Here is a 20,176-nt window from a genome sequence, read left to right as displayed (position 1 = left end):
AAACTGGAAGGATCTGCAACACCTGCGGGGCAGAGACCGTCATCTTTTCTCTCCAACTTCTTAAACGGCGGACAAAATAAAGGCAGCAGCTAGTCGCCTTTTAAAGAGAGGCGAGCCAGGGGTTCAAACTAACCTGCAAACCAAATCTCCCCCCCCCCCGGAATGAGTTGACTAAGAGACGGCCGACATGCACTCTGCACGCGCTCAGGGGCACTCTTTCTCCCATGCGCCCAAGGCTGGTTTTTCCGGACACCCCCCCTCCCTGCCCCGCAGTGCGCGCTGAGCCCCCGTTTCGCTTGCCAGCGCCGCATCTCGTCTCCTTCCTCTCGGCGCGCTCTCCGGTGCCTCTCCAGCCGTTCCGGATCCACTCCGGAGCGGCGGGGCGGGGTGTCGTGACTTCATCGCCGCCGCCCGCCATTGGCGCCCTGCCTTGTCACTCAAGGCACTTCCTTCTCGGGGTGGAGGGGGGGGGGAAGGCGAGGGGAAAGAAAAGCGAGAGAGGCAGAGAAAAGTTTGTTGGCGCATCAGGAGCGCACGGTTTCGCCGGTGGCCTTTGGAGACGCGCGCGCAAAGCGCACGAAGGCGCACCGTCGGGCAGGCAAGCGGGCGCTCCAGCCTCCATCCATGTGAGACCCTCCCCGTTTTGCGGGGTGGGAGGTGGCGGGGAGACTCCGGCGACCGCCGCCCCGACGCCACCGCCACCACGATGGCCTCTCCTCCCGGCCGCTCCTCGTCCTGCTCTCCAGCCCCAATGTCCCCGGCAGCGGGAGCAGCAACAGCCCCCGAGCCGGCGCCGGCTCCGTCGTGCGCCCTGGCCGGCGCCTCGCCTTGCCACGGCGTCTCCTTCCAGATCCAGATCGGGCTGACCCGCGAGTTCGTCCTGCTACCCGCATCTTCCGATCTCGCCCACGTCAAGCAACTGGCGTGCTCCATCGTGGATCAGAAGGTGCGCAAGGCGGCGGGGGGTTGGCGGCAGGGGGTTCGCCATGGTCGGGGGAGAGCAAGAGACCTCCGCCGGGGGAAGTCTCTAAAGCCTGGCGGGCTGGGATCGTGAATGCGTAACTCGTGTCTTTGTTGTTGTTTTATCTTTACTCCGGGTTAATAACTCCGGATTAACTGGAAAGGCGAGCCTATCGCGGCTGCGTGGATGCTTTGGGTTGCTTTACGTTTTGTATTTGGTCAAAGGCTGTGCGCAGCTCAGTCGGTAGAGCAGGCTTGAGTTCAGGGTTGTGGGTTCTAGCCCCATGTTGGGCGAGAGATTCCTGCAATTCAGGGGCTTAGACTAGATGACCCTGTGGACCCTTCCAACTCAGCAATTCTATGATTCTATTGCAATGGTCTAAGGCAATATTTTGGATAACGCGTTATCCACGTGCTCCCTTGTTGGGTCATGTATGTAAGATAATGGGCTGCTTTGCTTATTATAGTGTAACAAATATTGAAAAAACCTGAAAGAACGCCAGGTTAGCTACTGCAGTTTTCGGCTGCGAATGCCTTCCATTCCTGAAGTTTTGTGCTGGCCATGAGCAGGATGTGGGGACCTTTTATTCCTCTCCGGTCGGTGAGCACTGAAGCGTGGTAAGAATTACGTGGTACTTTGGCATCAAAAGGGAAGCGTGGTACATGCCATGGCATCTGTTTGCAGTCCCTCCCTCGCTGCAGATTCTCCTGGCGCTAGTCGAAGCCAGTTTGCTGGGTGGGAGCTGTCTCCACTTTGAAAAAAAATAAATACAGGGGTACCTCGGGTTACAGACGCTTCGGGTTACAGGCTCCGCTAACCCAGAAATGGTACCTCGGCTTAAGAACTTTGCTTCAGGATGAGAAAAGAAATCGCAGCGGGAGGCCCCATTAGCTAAAGTGGTACCTCAGGTTAAGAACAGTTTCAGGTTAAGAACGGACCTCCAGAACGAATTAAGTTCTTAACCCGAGGTACCACTGTAAATCCATCCCTGCTTTGTTACAGGTGTCACAGAACATCACCACCACCAAACCAGTGGCAAAGTCTCGTGAGACTGGATGAAATCTCACGAGATTTCTTTTTGCGCCTTCTGAAGACTAGGGGGGAGCCTTGCCACTTATGGGGCAGCCCTCCTCTCTCGGTCTGTGAGCGGTTCCTGCCTGGCTTTGGGCTCTGGCCAGCTCAGCCGAGTGCCAGTGGCCAGGGAGTGGCCGGTTGACCGGTAGCCACTGCTCCCTTTCATTTCCATTCAGAGCACAGCCTTAGAAGCCATTGGTGTGCCTTGGTCCAGCTGGCAAAGTGCCAGCCTGGCTGCAGGGCGCCGGGGCGGGCAGAAGCTATAAAGTGCCAAGGTGGAGCTTGTATGGGGGGGGGCACCATTTCTGCTGCCCTTCCCAACCCACCACCAGAGACACACTGAAACTGCATGGCCTCCGCAAGAATCCTGGGAACCGTAGCTCTGCAATTCCAGCAAACTACAGTTTCCAGGGTTCCCTGGGGTAAGCCATGCGCTTTATGCGTTGCGGCTGTGACCCTTCCGGTCATGCTTCGTGTCTTCCCTCTCTTTCGTATTCTTTAGCGGCAAAATAAATTGCAGGCTCCTTGGGGCAGCGACCTTGGGGAGGTGTTTCTTTTTTAAAAAGTGCATTTACTCTGCAAAGGCAGATGTGCTGCGTAAGATGAATAAAAAGGGAGCCTCGCATCTGAAGTGTGGCTTCAGTGTGGGTGCTGTGATTTCATTACTCACACGGCAACTGCGGTGTGGTGATTTGTGTGTGCGTTTTATTGTGTGTGTCGTGGGCCTGCCCAGCCCTTTTGTATATTGGAGGCTGTTTGTGTACGGTTCATATCCAGCTGTGTGTTTATCTGTAGGTAAACACTGCTGTTTGTATGTGTACGACGTTGGAGGCCTTGTGCCACAGACACACTTTATCTGTCCCCGCAAAGGTCTTTTGGGAACAACTGTTGGCATTAGAATCATAGAACCGTAGAGTTGCAAGGGACCCTGAGGGGTCCTGCGATGCAGGAATATGGGCTAAAGCAGCCATGACAGATGGCCGTCCAACATCTGCTTAGAAACTTCCAAGGAAATCCACAACCTTCCCGAGGGAGACTTTTCCACTGTCAAACAGCTCTTACTGTCAGAAAGTTCTTCCTGATGTTGAGTCGGAATCTCCTTTCTTGTAACGTGAAGCCATGGGTTCAAGTCCTACCCTCCAGAGCAGGAGAAAACAAGCCTGTGGCCTCGCAGGTGGCATTGGGCTCCCATCATGACCGGCCATGACTGGGGGGGGGGGTCACCGGTTTCCCCCTGCCTCGTGTACTAATGTCTGTCGATCAGCTGTTTGGCAAGGGCAGGCCGAGTAAAATAATAATAATAATAATAATATAATAAAATTTTATTTATATCCCGCCCTCCCCAGCCGAAGCCGGGCTCAGAGCGGCTAACAACAATAAAGTAACACTTCATTCTAAAATCAATTCAGAATCAAATTAATGGCAACCATTGGGCTACAGTTCTATGAGGATTACCGAAGGAGGCGGGTCAGACTGCGCCTTGGCCAAAGGCCTGGTGGAACAGCTCTGTCTTGCAGGCCCTGCGGAAAGATGTCAAGTCCCGCAGGGCCCTGGTCTCTTGTGACAGAGTGTTCCACCAGATCGGGGCCACGGCCGAAAAAGCCCTGGCTCTGGTTGAGGCCAGCCTAACCTCCCTGTGGTCCAGGACCTCCAAGATGTTTTTGTTTGAAGACCGTAAGGTCCTCCGTGGGACATACCAGGAGAGGCGGTCCATACATTTAAAGCACCCTGATATACCAATTTAAACAGCCCTGGCTTCTCCCAAAGAATCCTGGGAGTTGTAGTTTAAGGGTGCTGAGAGTTGTTAGATCACCCATATTCACAGAGCTGCAGTCTTCAGAATTACCTGAGCAGAGGGAATTATCAATAGACCGCTCTGCGAATTGTAGCTCTGCGAACTCCTGACCCATTTCAGCTCCTTTAACAAACTACACCTCCCAGGATCCTTTGGGGCAAACTGTTTAAACTGGCATCGCAGTGCTTTAAATGCATGTGGCCAGAATCTAGCCCAGTTTTTAAAATGAGAGGTGCTGGGGCTTAAGGCCACGCCTGACAGACCCTCTTTCAAAATTCAGACAGGCAGAGATTGGTGATAGGTCTCTCTGAGGTAGGTGAGAGGGACCTTAATGCATGCTCAGAGACACTCTTGTTTTGCATGCTCTCAAGGCTGGATGAGGCGGAAGTTAGTTCTGAGCTGTGTGGGGAATCCTGGCAAACCCATTACATAAATAAATGTAAAATACAAATTTCTAATCTTCAGGGGGGAGGAACCACTAGTTTCCTAGGCCGAAAGAGCACCACTGTTCCATTCGTACGAGGCTGACACCTGCAAATTTGGGGGAACCCCTGGGGTTTGAGCAATCTTTATCTTGCGGGGGGAACCACCCAAAAGAGAGACAACACCTCAAACTGAGAGGAAGGGAGCAAGCAATGGAGTCACTGGAATCCTGCAGTAACTCAGCACTGTAACATTCTGTCGCAGTTCCTTTTCGTCGCAGCCCTAATATTTACATAGCTCTTTTTGAGTCGCGCTTTGCATAAACGATCTCGATAATCTTTGCAACGGTCTTGCAAGATAGGGTCAGGCGTGCTATCGTTCCCAAAGCGAAGGGGGCGTGAGACTCATACCGAGAATAGCGGTTTCTCCAAAGGCCACGTGCCGCATCTGTGGCTGAGAGATGGGTGATCGCGCCACCGCCGGCCACTGCATTGCCTGGACTTTTCCCCCTCCTCTCCCAGCCGGTCCAGGGCCCCTCGTGCTATATATACAAGTATTTTATGTTTCAGCAAAGGAGCGGAAACAGCAGCCAAGACGCTGGCTGCCTCTCTCCCCTCTGAGCAGGAAAGGGAAGTGTCCCTGGTTCCGAGAGGCCGAGCGATAATCTTTGGGATGTCTCCAGGATGGGAGCGTCCCTCGTCCACATCCTTTAGGAAACTTGGAAACATCCTTGCCAGGGAGAGTTAAGTCAAGCCGGGTATTAAGAAACAGGCAAGCCTCCTTCTCCGAGTCACACGGACCCCTCTGCCATCCCAAACTGCAGATTTGCAGCTGATAAACTGTGGAACTCCCCGCACCAGTTTCTAGAAACTAGAGGGAGTGGAGATTTGCTTGGGCCCTGCAAGCTCTTCTACGTTCTTAATGTCCATTCTGGTCTTTTTGCTCCAAACTATTCCGTAAACTTCATTCCCTAACACTGGGCTTAAAAAAAAATCCATCTCGAATCAATAATATCAAAGTTCCGCCCTTAGGCAATCTGAACTCTGGGTTATGCAGATTGAAAGTCAATTTGCATAATCTTTTCTATTTTGCATGTTAACTTCCCTTTTTCTCGCTCATTCATTCTGATTGTAGTTGTCATGGGGAGAGCAGAAGGCACCTTCTGCTACTACTAAAACTTGCTCAACCGCCTTCCCGGCTTTTGCAATGTCTATCAGCTTTCCGTGAGGACTAGAAACCTGCTTCTTGTTGGCTTGAATTGAGGCTGAGGTTCTTGGGAAGCTGGATCCTGTCTCCGCTGCCACATTCTGGGCTCGTCTAAAGTCCTGCAGACAACTAAACTTTTTCCTTAGTTCATTCTCTGCGTGGTCCATCTCTGCAATTTCTATTTCAGGGAGGCAAGGCATTCTGTAAATGTGAGCCACCCCCAAAAAGGCCCTGTCACCAGACCTGTCAGTCATATCTCCAGCGGAGACGGGGCAGGAAGGAGGGCTTTAGAAGCTCATCTTAACGCCAGGGCAGGTTCACCCGGGCAAAAGCCAGTCCTCTGTTTTTCATTGCTGATCCTTGCTTTGAAGCAAGCAAAGCGGCAACACAGAAGATGGTGCTTTTGAGCATGTGCAGAATTTTGGAGGGCTAGGCTTTGCGGAAATAGCGAGGGGCTTTGGGAAGTGTTTAAAATCAAAGGGAGATGGCGTCTGCCCACAGCGGTCTCGCTGCTTTTAACGCTGACAGCTTGGCTACGCGTTGAACCTCCATGTTGGGAGGCAGTCTATCTCTGAATTCCAGGTGTTGTCTTGGGAGCAAGAATTCCTGGCGCTGTGGACCTGCAGAGCACACCCACACCCCATGTTTCAAAGCATGTAGTCTCCCCTTAGTCCTGGGAACTGTAGCTCACCCATCCCAGAACTACAATCTCCAGTGCCCTTAAGAAACTACAATTCCCAGGATTGGGGTTTTTTTTTGGGGGGGGGAGCTTTAAATGTGTGCTGTAGCTGTGACCCTTTTGCGCCTTTCTTCTCCTCCACTGTCTTCTCTGCTGGCCAACAACAGTTCTCTCGCAGAACTATAATTCCCAGGATTCCTGAGATTGCTGCCTTGCAGCAGGTTGGACCAGATGACCCGTGGGGTCCCATCCAACTCAACAATTCTATGATTTTTTGGGGGGAGAAGCCGGGTGCTTTATAACTGTATGCTGTGGGTGCCGCCTTAGTTTCACCCACCGAGGCAATGTTCCTGTTCCCTTGCCCTTCATTTATTTTGGGATACGGCACCCCTATGACAACAGGACGTCTCCATCCCTTTGTTGTTGTTGTTGTTGTTTAGTCGTTTAGTCGTGTCCGACTCTTCGTGACCCATGGACCAGAGCACTCCAGGCACTCCTGTCTTCCACTGCCTCCCGCAGTTTGGTCACACTCATGCTGGTAGCTTCAAGAACACTGTCCCACCATCTCGTTCTCTGTCGTCCCCTTCTCCTTGTGCCCTCCATCTTTCCCAGCATCAGGGTCTTTTCCAGGGAGTCTTCTCTTCTCATGAGGTGGCCAAAGTATTGGATACTCAGCTTCAGGATCTGTCCTTCCAGTGAGCACTCAGGGCTGATTTCCTTAAGAATGGACAGGTTTGATCTTCTTGCAGTCCATGGGACTCTCAAGAGTCTCCTCCAGCACCAGAATTCAAAAGCATCAATTCTTCGGCGATCAGCCTTCTTTATGGTCCAGCTCTCACTTCCATACATCACTCCTGGAGAAACCATAGCTTTAACTATACGGACCTTTGTTGGCAAGGTGATGTCTCTGCTTTTTAAGATGCTGTCTAGGTTTGTCATTGCTTTTCTCCCAAGAAGCAGGCGTCTTTTAATTTCGTGACTGCTGTCACCGTCTGCAATGATCATGGAGCCCAAGAAAGTAAAATCTTCCACTGCCTCCATTTCTTCCCCTTCTATTTGCCAGGAGGTGATGGGACCAGTGGCCATGATGTTCGCTTTTTTTATGTTGAGCTTCAGACCATATTTTGCGCTCTCCTCTTTCACCCTCATTAAAAGGTTCTTTAATTCCTCCTCACTTTCTGCCATCAAGGCTGAAATAATATGCGTTTTTCACAGCCAGTCTGTTTCCTAATGTTTCTCGTCTTTCTAGAATTTCAGCTTGGACTGAGGACGGGAATGACCAGAATTGACTTATTAGAGTGTTTTCTTCTGTAGAGAAATAGTTGCTGAAATAATAGTGCGTGTGAACTCCTTGGGGCAGAGACCTACCTCTGTCTCTCCCTCTGTTTCCGTTCCTTTGCATTGCTCTGTCAACAATAATGCAGGGTATTTTTAATTTTGGGGGTGGGCGGTGCAGGAATAATATTGTCCCCTGGCTCTGGGTACCTGTTGCTTCGATGCGGGGAAGGCCTTGGCGTTTTTTCTTCCTCCTCCTCCTCCTCCTCCTCCTCGCCCTCCTCGCACCTGGGGCCGCCTTGTCCCACTCCATCTTGGCTCTCGCTCTGAATAGAGGGCTGTTCCCTCTTGCGTGACTCACAAACAGGCAGCTCTTTCTCTTGGGCTCACCCTGGCCTGGCTTGGCTGCCTTTATTGCCTGCTATTATTGAGGCTGTTTCCTGCCCGCCAGGAACACTTTGGGCTGCCGGGAGAGGAGGTTCAGGAGGGAAGTGCGTGACTCAGGCCCTTAACTGCTGCCTCGCTGGGCCCAGGTGCTCCAGGGTGGCGGATTCGAGAGCCGCTTCCTCCCAGTCCGTCCCCCTCACCTGGGAAAGCCCGGGGTGGAGTTTCCCTGCCCCTGCTATACCTGAGCATACTGGGTAGACGAGCTCATGCAGAGTTTCATAAAGGCATAGAATCTTAGAGTTGTTGAGCTGGAAGGGGTACCCAAAGGCCATGTAATCTGACCCCTTGCAGGACCTGAATAATAATAATATAATATAATAATAATAATAATCTATTATTTATACCCTGCCCATCTGGCTGGGTTTCTCCAGCCACTCTCGACGGCTTCCAATGGAATATTAAAATAAAAGAACCTATTAAACATTAAAAGCTTCCCTAAATAGGGCTGCCTTCAGATGTCTTCTAAAAATCTGGTAGTTTTTTCTCTCTTTGACATCTGGTGGGAAGGCATTCCACAGGGAGGGCGCCACTACCGAGAAGGCCCTCTGCCTGGTTCCCTGTAACTTGGCTTCTCGCAGGGAGGGAACCGCCAGAAGGCCCTCGGAGCTGGACCTCATTGTCTGGGCTGAACGATGGAGGTGGAGACGCTCCTTCAGGTATACTGGACCGAGGCTGTATAGGGCTTTAAAGGTCAGCACCAACACTTTGAATTGTGCTCGGAAATGTACTGGGAGCCAATGCACATCTCTCAGGACTGGTGTTATATGGTCCCGGCGGCCACTCCCAGTCCCCAGTCTAGCTGCCGCATTCTGGATTAGTTGTAGTTTCCGGGTCACCTTCAAAGGTAGCCCCACGTAGAGCGCATTGCAGTAGTCCAAGCGGGAGATAACTAGACCATGCACCACTCTGGTGAGACAGTCTGTGGGCAGGGAGGGTCTCAGCCTGCGTACCAGATGGAGTTGGCAGACAGCCGCCCTGGACACAGAATTGACCTGTGCCTCCATGGACAGCTGTGATTCCCAGGTTGCACACCTGGTCCTTCAGGGGCACAGTTACCCCATTCAGGACCAGGGAGTCCCCCACACCCTCCCGCCCCCAGTCTAACCCTTTGCAGCCATGAAAGAGAATTGCAAAATAAGAAGACCCAGCTGCTGGTTCAAGCCAGTCTCCTGTTCTCACAGTGGCCAACCAGGTGCCCGTAATGGGAAGCCACCCAGATTGGTGGTCATCGCTGCCTCAAGTGTGAGTGAGTTCCATAGGTTAACCATGCGCCTTGTGAAAAAGGACTTCTGACCTGAATCTTTCAGCATTCAGTTTCATTGCATGCCCACAGCTTCTAGCGTTAGCAGAGAGGGAGGAAAAACTCTCCTCTGCCCAGTTTCGTCATGCCAGGCATAATTTTATAAACTTCTATCCTGTTGCTTTTTCCTCACCATCTCTCCAAACCACTGGTTCTCAGCTTCGCCACCCCACCTTTGGGCCACACTTTCAGAATATTGTATTTTTCCGTGTACAGTGGTACCTCAGGTTAAGTACTTAATTTTTTCCGGAGGTCAGTTCTTAACCTGAAACTGTTCTTAACCTGAAGCACCACTTTAGTTAATGGGGCCTCCTGCTGCTGCCGCGCCGCCGGAACACAATTTCTGTTCTTATCCTGAAGCAAACTTCTTAACCTGAAGCACTATTTCTGGGTTAGCGGAGTCTGTAACCCGAAGCATATGTAACCCGAGATACCACTGTATAAGACTAGGCTTTCCCCTTAAAAAATAATGTCCAAAATTTGGGGGTGTCTTATACACGGGGGCCATCTCCCCCCATTTTCTTAAATCAGAGTCCCCCAAAATAGGGGACTTCTTATACATGGGGGCATCTTTTTTTTTAATCTAGCCACACCCATTTTCAATAAAAAAATTCCTTCCAGTAGCACCGTAGAGACCAACTAAGTTTGTTATTGGTATGAGCTTTCGTGTGCATGCACACTTCTTCAGATACACTTCTTTTTCAATAGCTGTGCTTGATTTGAACCTAGAGCACAACTGCTTTATAAGAAAACGATACGTGAGCCTATTACATACGTACCTTAAATATCTGTACAACTCAACGTGTGAGCTTGCGGTATCATCCCTTGATGTTCTTGCCCTCATTTTGGAAAGATATTGATCCATTTTTTGCAAATTAAAAACAAAAAAACATTTTGATACTAGACTATACTGAAATGATTAAATGCCACTTTTGCCCGTCGCTGAATCTTCCTGTCACAACTTTTGAGAACTAAAAATAAATAAATCCCAAACTTTGCAACCTTTGTTCATAGGGGAATCGCTCTGCCCCCTCGATCAATCATTTCCTGGAAGCTGCATGCAGCTTTGATCAGAATCAGAACCGGAGGCACTCTAAACACCACCCCAAAGCTTTGTACAGATGTTGTGCCCAACTCGCGGCTGGGCATCCTTTGCCCTGCAACCTGGGCACACGACCCACAGCTGGAGAGCTGGGTGGGAAAGCCCGTCTCAGCGCTCTCCTTGCAGCAGCTACGCCCTCCTGCCTGTCCCTCTTGCCCGGTGTTTGGTGGTAAAGGGACCCCTGACCATTAGGTCCAGTCGTGGCCGACTCTGGGGTTGCGGCGCTCATCTCGCTTTAAAGGCCGAAGGAGCCGGCGTACAGCATCTGGGTCATGTGGCCAGCATGACTAAGCCGCTTCTGGAGAACCAGAGCAGCACACGGAAATGCCGTTTACCCAGTGGCGTAGCGTGGGGGGTGCAGGGGGGGCCGGCCGCACCGGGCGCAACATCTGGGGGTTAGGGTTAGGGGGCGCAAATCCACAGGTTAGGGGGCGCAAATTACTTGCCTTGCCCCGGGTGCTGACAACCCACGCTATGCCACTGCGTTTACCTTCTCGCCGGGGCGGTACCTATTTATCTACTTGCACTCTGACGTGCTTTCAAACTGCTAGGTGGGCAGGAGCAGGGACCGAACAAAGGGAGCTCACCCCGTCGCGGGGATTTGAACCGCCGACCCTCTGATCGGCCAGCCCTATGCTCTGTGGTTTAACCCACAGCGCCACCCGCGTCCCTGTTTGGTGGTAGGGTGCCCCTGTACGGGGCTAGACATCAGCCAGGTGAATTTTGGGGCTAGCACAGGTCCCATTGCGACCACACCAAGATCTCTGGTTGCCGGACTGGCGACTGGGGAAAGCCAAGTGCAGGGGTCAGCAACCTTTTTCAGCAGGGGGCCGGTCCACTGTCCCTCAGACCTTGTGGGGGGGGGCGGACTATATTTTTTAGGGGGAAAGAACGAATTCCTATGCCCCACAAAAAACCCAGAGATGCATTTTAAATAAAAAGCACACATTCTACTCATGTAAAAACATGCTGATTCCCGGACTGTCCGTGGGTCAGATTTAGAAGGAGATTGGGCCGGATCCTGCCTACCCATGGCCTACCCATGGCCAGGTGTGTCACTTAGAGAAGAATCTGAAATATTTCCCTCGAAGCTTGGATTCGTTTTGTTCCGGATGGTTTGAATGTGTTGAGAATCGCTTTGAGATTTGTTCTTTAAAATACACAGCGGTGTAGAAATATTCATAATAAATTCCATTGCAAAAATGCAACAACCCAACAGCGCCTAGGCCAGGCATCCCCAACCTTCGGCCCTCCAGATGTTTTGGACTACAATTCCCATCATTCCTGACCACTGGTCCTGTTAGCTAGGAATCATGGGAGCTGTAGGCCAAAACATCTGGAGGGCCGCAGGTTGAGGACGCTTGGCCCTAGACACTCTGTTGTGGTGACCGCGAAATAGGCCGATTAGATTATGTATCTTGAGGAACTTCCATTCCTAGTGGCATAATGAGACCAGTATCTGAATTTTAGTATATTTGTTTTGCTTCATCCCTTCTCAGTCTGATGAGGATTATGCCGCTGTGGTAGGTTGAGGATTAGATTTTCAATATATATAACTCTGTGGGAAGCCTTGTGTTTTTTTGGAGACAGCATCCAGGGGCCCCATTTCCCGCACCCAGGGCACATTAAATTGTGATTAATTTGAAAGGCTAAAAATAATTAGCTTAATTTAAATGCCTGCTCATCACTAAATTCATTCATATGCATGTAGTTTTCTTTCAGAATCACATTCCTTAAAATTGGAAGTTATCTTTTATAAGGGTTTTTTCCCGGTAACTATTTTTTAAATTGCAGTTTTAGAAAGGATTAGACAAAAGAGAGAGAGAGAAAAATATATATAGGGGGCATTTTAAGCAACAAGAGGCAATGAGTGTTTTGTATTGCTGTCTTGTTCTGCATTATTTTAGAAATCATTCCAGGCTTGCATATTTAGAAGTATTTGAGCTCGATTTGATGCTAAGGCTCAGTTATTTGAATTCTAAATCATTATGTCCCTTCTAGCTGATCAGTCGTGGAACAGCTTTGAATTCATTTGCATAATGGAATATATTAGTGTTTCCTTCATGTCAGTGAAATCATGGCGCCGCCTCACGCATCCCCTTATGTTTTGTTGTGAACCTCCCTGTGATCGTTGGATGAGGGTGGTGTACAAATTTAATAAACCACGGGGGTCATCTAGTCCAGCCCGCTTCAGTGCAGGGACATTTTTGCCCAATGTGGGTCTCAGACCCACGATCCTGAGATTAAGAATCTCATGCTCTACCAACTGAGCTATCCCAGCAGGCTGATGTTAATAATAATGATAATAATAATAATAATGTTTTAATACAACTAGATTTTTAAACTATTATCTTTCATGTGTTTTTAGCTTTTTTTTGCATTTTATCTGTGTTTTAATTTGCGTAAGCCGCCTTGAGTGACTGGGAAAAGGGCAAGATGTTAATAGTAATAGTAGTAAATCAAATTATCATTATCATTATCATTATTATTATATTCATTTTTTAATATATCATTTTCAACAGTCATTCAACATAGGTCACATCTTACACAGTTTTTTTTGGACTTCCATCAACCACATCTGAAAATTTTCCAATTTTTTCACTTCAATTACATTTCTTAGTTTCACTATTGCTTTTAATTATCTTATCTATTGACTCTCTCATCACAGCCTTCCTTACAATATTTCCTATATTCCTCCTTACAAAACTTCTTGCAGTCCTGCTAGCGTCGTCTGTTGATTACAGTTGCTTTTCAAATAGTTCGCATATTTTGTATTCCAGTCCTCTGAGAATCTCTGGTCCCGCAGGTTTCGAATCCTTCCTGTCATCTTACCTAATTCTGCATAGTCCATTAATTTCATCTGTACATTCTCCTTTCGTCGGTAATTCTTCTTGTTTCCATTTCTGTGCCAACAATACTCTTAGTAAATTAAATTATCTTGTGCCTGCTTTGTCAGGGAGAGGTGGGATTTGCTTTCTGGGCAAAGAGTGTTTTTTCTGAGATGCCCCTACCAACCCCTATTTCCTGTAACAAACAGTGCAAGCTGTACTGGGGGATTATTGTGTTCCCTTACTCCACCCTCCGACTGCCTATATGCATTGATTATTATTATTATTATTATTATTATTATTATTATTATTATTATTGGGGATGGAGGATCAATGCTGCTCAACACTCCAACAGATCAAATAATGGCGGGTGTGTGCCAACCCGGGAGCCTTTGAGGAGCACGTACATCCTCTTGGCTTATGGCTTGGAAACTGACTTCTGGGAGAGTTTCTCCCCCCCCCCCCATGCAATTTTTACAATGCGGTCTTAAGTGTGTTTATCTGTGTCGCTTGGGCTTGCCGGTTGAAAGGTTGGCGGTTCGAATCCCCACGACGGGGTGAGCTCCCATTGCTCGGTCCCTGCTCCTGCCAACCTAGCAGTTTGAAAGCACACCTGTGTAAGTAGATAAATAGGTACTGCTCCGGCAGGAAGGTAAACGGCGTTTCCGTGCGCCGCTCTTGTTCTCCAGAAGCGGCTTAGTCATGCTGGCCACATGACCTGGAAAAACTGTCTGTGGACAGAACATTGGCTGCCTCGGCCTTTAAAGCGAGATGAGCGCTGCAACCCCAGAGTCGTCTGTGACTGGACTTAATTGTCAGAGGTCCTTTACCTATACCTAAGTATTTGCTGCTCTTTTAATGACCCCCACGCCAAAGCGGCCGCCTGAGGCAATTGCCTCGCTCTGTCTAATGGCGGGGCTGGCTTAGTGTGGAAGCAAGACATACTGAATTCTGTAGTCAGTCTGTCTAAGGCAGCATGGGACCCTCCAGGCGCCTTGGACTACAACTCCCCATCAGCCTCAGCCAGCGCAATTGGGAGTTTTAGTCTGTGGTGGGTGATGGGAGTTGTAGTTCACAACAGACCGGCAAAAGCCGGAGATCACACAACTGAGAGTGGACCCCGTGGTTCTTTCTGCATTCACAACTGCAATTTCTGGTGGTGGGTTTTTAAGTTTTAACCCTTTTGTTGGTGCGCCTCTAATGAGTGCCATACCAGTGCAATTTCCCTGTGGCTTTCCCCAAAATGCTCTGGGCTCTAAGGACTCCCTGTTTTAGAGGAACTGGATTTTTGAAAAGTAAAGATCTTGCAGCAGTGGATTCCACAGTTTCCCCGGCACAAGACATGGCTTGTTTGCTTACTTGTTTATTGCATTTCTATCCTGCCTTTTCTTCAAGTAGCTCAAAATGGTTCTGCCACTCCTCATTTAACCCTCACAACGACTCTGAGAAGTAGGCTGAGAGGGATGTTGGTCACCCATCGATCTTCATGGCCAAGTGGGGATTTGAACCCTCTAACCACTGAACCACCCTGAGTCTCACTTGCACTGTTTCAGAGGATCCGAAGTGAAAATCTTGTGGCAGTGAATTCCATAGGCTCCCCAGGATAAGGGTCGTTCTTATGCACATGAATTTAAAAAAAAAAAATGGTGGGGGGGGGGAGGGAGCATGGAGAGGAGCCAGTTCCTCTCGCTTGCGATGAAATCATAAAGATCTCTCGGCTTTAAGGAGGAAGGAAGGAGGAGTTCAGAGGTCAACTGAAACGAACAAAGCGTTTCAGATGGGGTACCTTTGAGAGTTGAAAATAGCTGCCAGGATTTGCATAGCGTCTCACTACAACCAGAAAGCTTGAAAGGCTGAACGTTGCTCCTTCCCTGAGCTTGCGCAAAACGTCTCTTCTCCTCGGCTGCCTTCCCTTAAAAAAAAACCACACACACGCCATCCATCTTTGCAAGACAGGTGTTTGTCTGCTGCTGTCTGACAGCCTGGACTCCTCCGTTTGAGATGAGCCACATCTGAAACGTTTTCTTGGTGCCTGAATATATGCATGCGTGCATGTGTATATATTCCTCACCTCTGACAACGAATTACTCCAGGAGAGCAGCAATCTTTTTAGGAAATATGGCTATATTTGGATTTTTGAAGCGAGTGCCAGGAGCATCACCCCCTACCCCAGAAAGAGAGAGGGTTAATTATTAATTGTTCAGCATTACAGTGGCACCTTGGGTTAAGAACTTAATTCGTTCTGGAGGTCTGTTCTTAACCTGAAGCACCACTTTAGCTAATGGGGCCTCCTGTTGCTGCTGCCGCGCCGCTGCTGCGCAATTTCGGTTCTCATCCTGAAGCAAAGTTCTTAATCTGAGGGACTATTTCTGGGTTAGCGGAATCTGTAATCTGAAGTGTATATAACCTGAAGCATCTGTAACCTGAGGTACCACTGTACAATAAACATTGGGAGATCTTAGAAGTTTTCTTATGCCTGCACGGGAGAAGGAAATTAGAACTGCGTCATCCGCATATAAGAGAACTGGGAGGGGTGTACCAGCCAATTTAGGGGGGTGGGCATTTTCTTTCTCCATGTTTCCTAAAGGTAAAGGTAAAGGTAAAGGTAAAGGGACCCCTGACCATTAGGTCTAGTCGTGACCGACTCTAGGGGTGTGGCACTAATCTCGCTTTATTGGCCGAGGGAGCCGGTGTACAGCTTCCAGGTCATGTGGCCAGCATGACAAAGCCGCTTCTAGCGAACCAGAGCAGTGCACGGAAACGCCGTTTACCTTCCCGCCGGAGCGGTACCTACTTATCTACTTGCACTTTGACGTGCTTTTAAACTGCTAGGTTGGCAGTAGCGGGGACAGAGGAACGGGAGCTCACCCCGTCACGGGGATTCGAACCGCCGACCTTCTGATTGGCAAGTCCTAGGCTCTGTGGTTTAACCCACAGCGCCGGGTTATAAAGACTAGGACTAGCCGCCTGAGAAACAGTTTCTATCCAAATGCGATTTTGGTTTTAAACGCAGTGTAAGGTAGTCTCTGTGGGAGTATATTGTATTCAGTTATGGGGTATCAGAGTTTTTAGGGGTCAACCAGGCTGGGATAGCAGGCTTGTTGCTTTTTGAATGTCTCATGTAGATTTTTTCAATTTTGTTGTTCAGTATGGGACAATGACAATAAAGATTATTGTATCGTATCTGCCATGGATGCTTTAGCTGAGATTCCTGCTTTGCAAGGGGTTGGACTAGTTGACCTTTGGAGTTCCCTTCCGACTATATGATTCCATGAGCTGAAAAGCTCTGTTTTAGCAACAGTTTTTCCATGGAAACTGCTTGGTGCCACAGGAGCAGCCCAGCGCCTTGCGCTGCGGTTCCCAGGCGCCCGACAAACCAGCTGGCTGCTGTGCGCTTGGGACGTGCTGCTGGCAGACTTCCACTGCGGGCGGAACGACCCACCAATCAATCAATCAATCAATCACGTGGCCTCATAGTGACTGGTTGCCCCACTCACCTGTCAAAACCAGCCTGCGGGGCGGCAACAGATGAGGATCCGGCCCACTGGCACAAAATAAAGTTTCTCCACCTAACCAAACTGTCATGCTTTCAACCCGTTGCTTCAGCCGAGCCACTGCCCAATTAATGTAGCTGAAATCTCGTCGGCCCGCATTTTTAAGACCTGCCTCGATTCCTGACGCATCAGTGACCCGCCCCAAAGAAAGGACCATCTGTCTTTCGGTTTCTGAAAGTTTCCCCGCCTGGCTGCCCAGAGCACATTGTTACTCACTGGGAAGCAACCCTGTTTGTAGCCAGAATCAGCACAGAGTATTGCTTTGGATTTTAAAAGTTTGCCGCTGCTGCGATTGACCTCCGGGTACACAAAGGGCTCAAACCTGAAACCACCGCCAACTTGCAGAGACTTGTCTCTCTTTCCGTCTCCCTGCAGTGTCCCAGGGATGAACCTGCTACTTTCACCGCAACCCTGTTCAAACAGCATTCTGACTGCGCTGGAGTTAACTGAGCAACGCCCAAGTGCATTGAAGTGCATAGAAAGGGGAGGGGTGTCTTATTACACCAGTGATATTAGCTAAAATAAATGTTGGAAATGTAAAGAAAAAAAGGATCAAGTAATAAATGTTGGAAATGTGAAGAAAAAGAAGGATCTTTTTATCACATGTGGTGGGAATGTAAGAAAGTGAAAAGCTTTTGGGAAATGATATATAATGAGATGAAAAAAATGTTGAAATCCACATTTATTAAAAAAAAAAACAGAAGCATTTTTACTTGGCATTGTAGGGGAGGATGTTAACAGACAGGATAGTAAACTGTTTTTATATGCAATAACAGCAGCAAGAGTGTTATTGGCACAGAAATGGAAACAAGAAGAATTACCGACGAAAGATGAATGGCAGATGAAATTAACGGACTATGCAGAATTGGATAAACTAACAGGAAGGATTCAAAACCTGTGGGACCAGAGATTCTCAGAGGACTGGAGCAATAATCCAGTATGGAGATTTTCATCAAAATCTGAGATGTAGTAGCTTTATTTTTTTAAAAAAAACACAATTGTGATGATCTGGAACAAACCCATTGGAGAAGGTAGCAGTGGTTGCCCAGACCGTGATGCTGGTTGCAAATGGAACCCCAAATCAGTCCAAGCTTTGGGGACCCCAAAATGTAGGTCCGTCACCGCTCCCACCCCTCCTCCCTGAAACCTTTGAAGTCTCTTTTTGCTCACCTGGCGCCCTCCAGATGTTTGGGACTACAACTCCCAGCAGGCTTGGGCTGATGGGAGTTATAGTCCAAATCTTTTGGAAGGTGCACCAGGCCAGCAAAGCATGCTTTGAAAAATCTCCTTCTTTTGATATATATAGATACACAGACACACACGCCCTTAGGGCAGTTCACAAGATGAAAATAGAGGATAAAAACACAAAATAAATAATGAGTGCAAAAACAAAGAGTGCCTTATAATAATAATAATAATAATAATAATAATAATAATAATTTATTATTTGTACCCCGCCCACTCTGGGCGGCTTCCACAGAGACCAAAAATACATTAAAATGTCACACATTAAAAACTTCTCTGAACAGGGCTGCCTTCAGATGTCTTCTAAATGCCAGGTAGTTGTTTATCTCCTTGACAGCTGATGGGAGGGCGTTCCACAGGGACTGCCACTACCAAGAAGGCCCTCTGCCTGGTTCCCTGTAATTTGGCTTCTTGCAATGAGGGAACTGCCAGAAGGCTCTTGTCGCTGGACCTCAGCGTCCGGGCAGAACGATGGGGGTGGAGACGCTCCTTCAGGTATACTGGGCCTTTGAGGCCGATTAGGACTTTAAAGGTCAACACCAACACTTTGAATTGTGCTCGGAAACGTACTGGGAGCCAATGTAGGTCTCGGCAGCCGCCCCCCAGTTACCAGTCTAGCTGCTGCATTCTGGATTCTTAGAGTTGTTTTCCCTGGCTCTCCCTATCCACCTCTGTCTCTTCCTTTTCAGTTCCCCGAGTGCGGATTCTACTGCCTCTACGACAAGATTCTGCTCTTCAAGCACGACCCGTCCTCGGCCAACATCCTGCAGCTGGTCCGGGCCGCCAGCGACATCCAGGAAGGCGACCTGGTGGAGGTGGTGCTCTCAGGTGAGCTGGCTTAGTGGAATCATGAACTGGCTCGGCTGTGGGTTCCGCACGATGGCGGGTTGGGCTAGATGAGCTTTGGGGGTATCCCTTCCCGACTCGAAAATTCTACGATTCTAAGGGAACGTGCATTTACTTCTCCTCTTTCACTCCCCACAACAACCCTGGGAGGTAGGCTAGGCTGAGAGGCAGCGGCTGCCCCCCAAGGCCACCCAGTTTTCATGCCCAAAAAGTTTTTGATTTGAGTTTCTACTGAAATGAGGCTGCATGTTGTATTTTAATCTTGTTTTTAAGTTGTATTTGAATCCATTGTTTTTATACCTGGTTTTTGCCGCCCTGAGCCCTTCTTGGCTGGGGAGGGCGAGGTATAAATAATTTATTATTATTATTATTATTATTATTATTATTATTATTATTATTTAGCTTCATGGCAGGATTTGAACCCTGGTCTCTGCCAAGTCCTTTCCCCCCCCCCCTATTGCTTCCATTGGTTCATGGGACTTTCTTTTTTTTAAAAAAAATAAGTTTTTATTGTTAAAATAATTCAGCATTAATACACACATATTGCGAATATACAAGCATACAAACATACATTTCATACAATCCTTAAATATATACAAACATACCTACATTCAGTCCCACAGATAATTCCTTTTCCCACCACCATCCACCACCCCTCACCCCACCTTTGTGTTAGACTTCCAATCTACTCAATTGCAATTTCTTTCCACTTCTATTGCTTTCTTTCACACACCTTTAACCTAATTTCATGCTTCTTTTTCTATTACACATTGTTATCCATCTTATTTAGTATTTCAGTATTTAAAACGGAACTTGTTTATTCTAATAGGAGTTCTGATTTTTCAGTATGGTTTTGCAAGTATCCTTTAAACACCTTCCAATCCCTGTCTATCTTCTCTTTTGAGATCCTTCCAATTTCTCCCATTGTTTTGGATATATTGTAGTACTCCAATCATTTGGCAAGCCACTCTATTTTTGTCGGTATAATACCGCTTTTCCAATTTTTCGCAATCAATAGCCTTGCGGCTATTGATTAGTATTATTATTATTATTATTAGTTAGCTTCATGGCAGGATTTGAACCCTGGTCTCTGCCAAGTCCTGGTGCAGTGCTCCAACCGTTTCGCTACGCTGGTTCCTTAACAAAGGCTGGCACATTCCTCCATCTCTCTGTCTCTCTGTATTTTTCTCTCTCCTGCCTAGATCTTTCGCTCGCTGAAGGCGGCAGGTGATGTTTTTTGAATCCTACGCCCAGGCAACGGAGCAGGATGTGGGTTTTGGGTACAGACAACCCCTTTCCTCCGCTTGGGGGAAGGGCGGTGGAAGGTGCTTCCTTCCGGATCTCCTCTTGCACCCGAGGGACCCGGGGCACTTCCTGCCTACCTGGGAGGGGCTAGGGAAGCCCCCTAGAAACAGCTGCTTCTGCCTGGGGCGATCAAAAT

The 20,176-nt window shown here is 48.5% G+C and overlaps 1 protein-coding gene across 2 annotated transcripts in view; it reads left to right on the top strand.

Annotated features, from left to right (window-relative positions):
- Nucleotides 1-477: 477 nt before the first annotated feature.
- Nucleotides 478-20,176, top strand: part of PRKD2 (protein kinase D2) — a 53,110-nt gene continuing 33,411 nt past the window's right edge. Inside the window, exons 1-2 of one of the 2 annotated variants that reach the window (XM_079985357.1) lie at nt 478-946; nt 18,579-18,717. In XM_079985357.1, coding sequence (XP_079841483.1) covers nt 707-946; nt 18,579-18,717 — 379 coding nt within the window. In that variant the 5' untranslated portion in view covers nt 478-706. Of the gene's footprint in view, nt 947-3,980; nt 4,143-18,578; nt 18,718-20,176 lie in introns of those variants that run through there. The other variant, XM_079985358.1, reaches the window with a different exon arrangement.

This window comes from Podarcis cretensis (genome assembly GCF_951804945.1).
Source record: "Podarcis cretensis genome assembly, chromosome: 8".
Taxonomy (NCBI): domain Eukaryota; kingdom Metazoa; phylum Chordata; class Lepidosauria; order Squamata; family Lacertidae; genus Podarcis; species Podarcis cretensis.
This window is presented reverse-complemented; position numbering and strand designations above follow the sequence as displayed.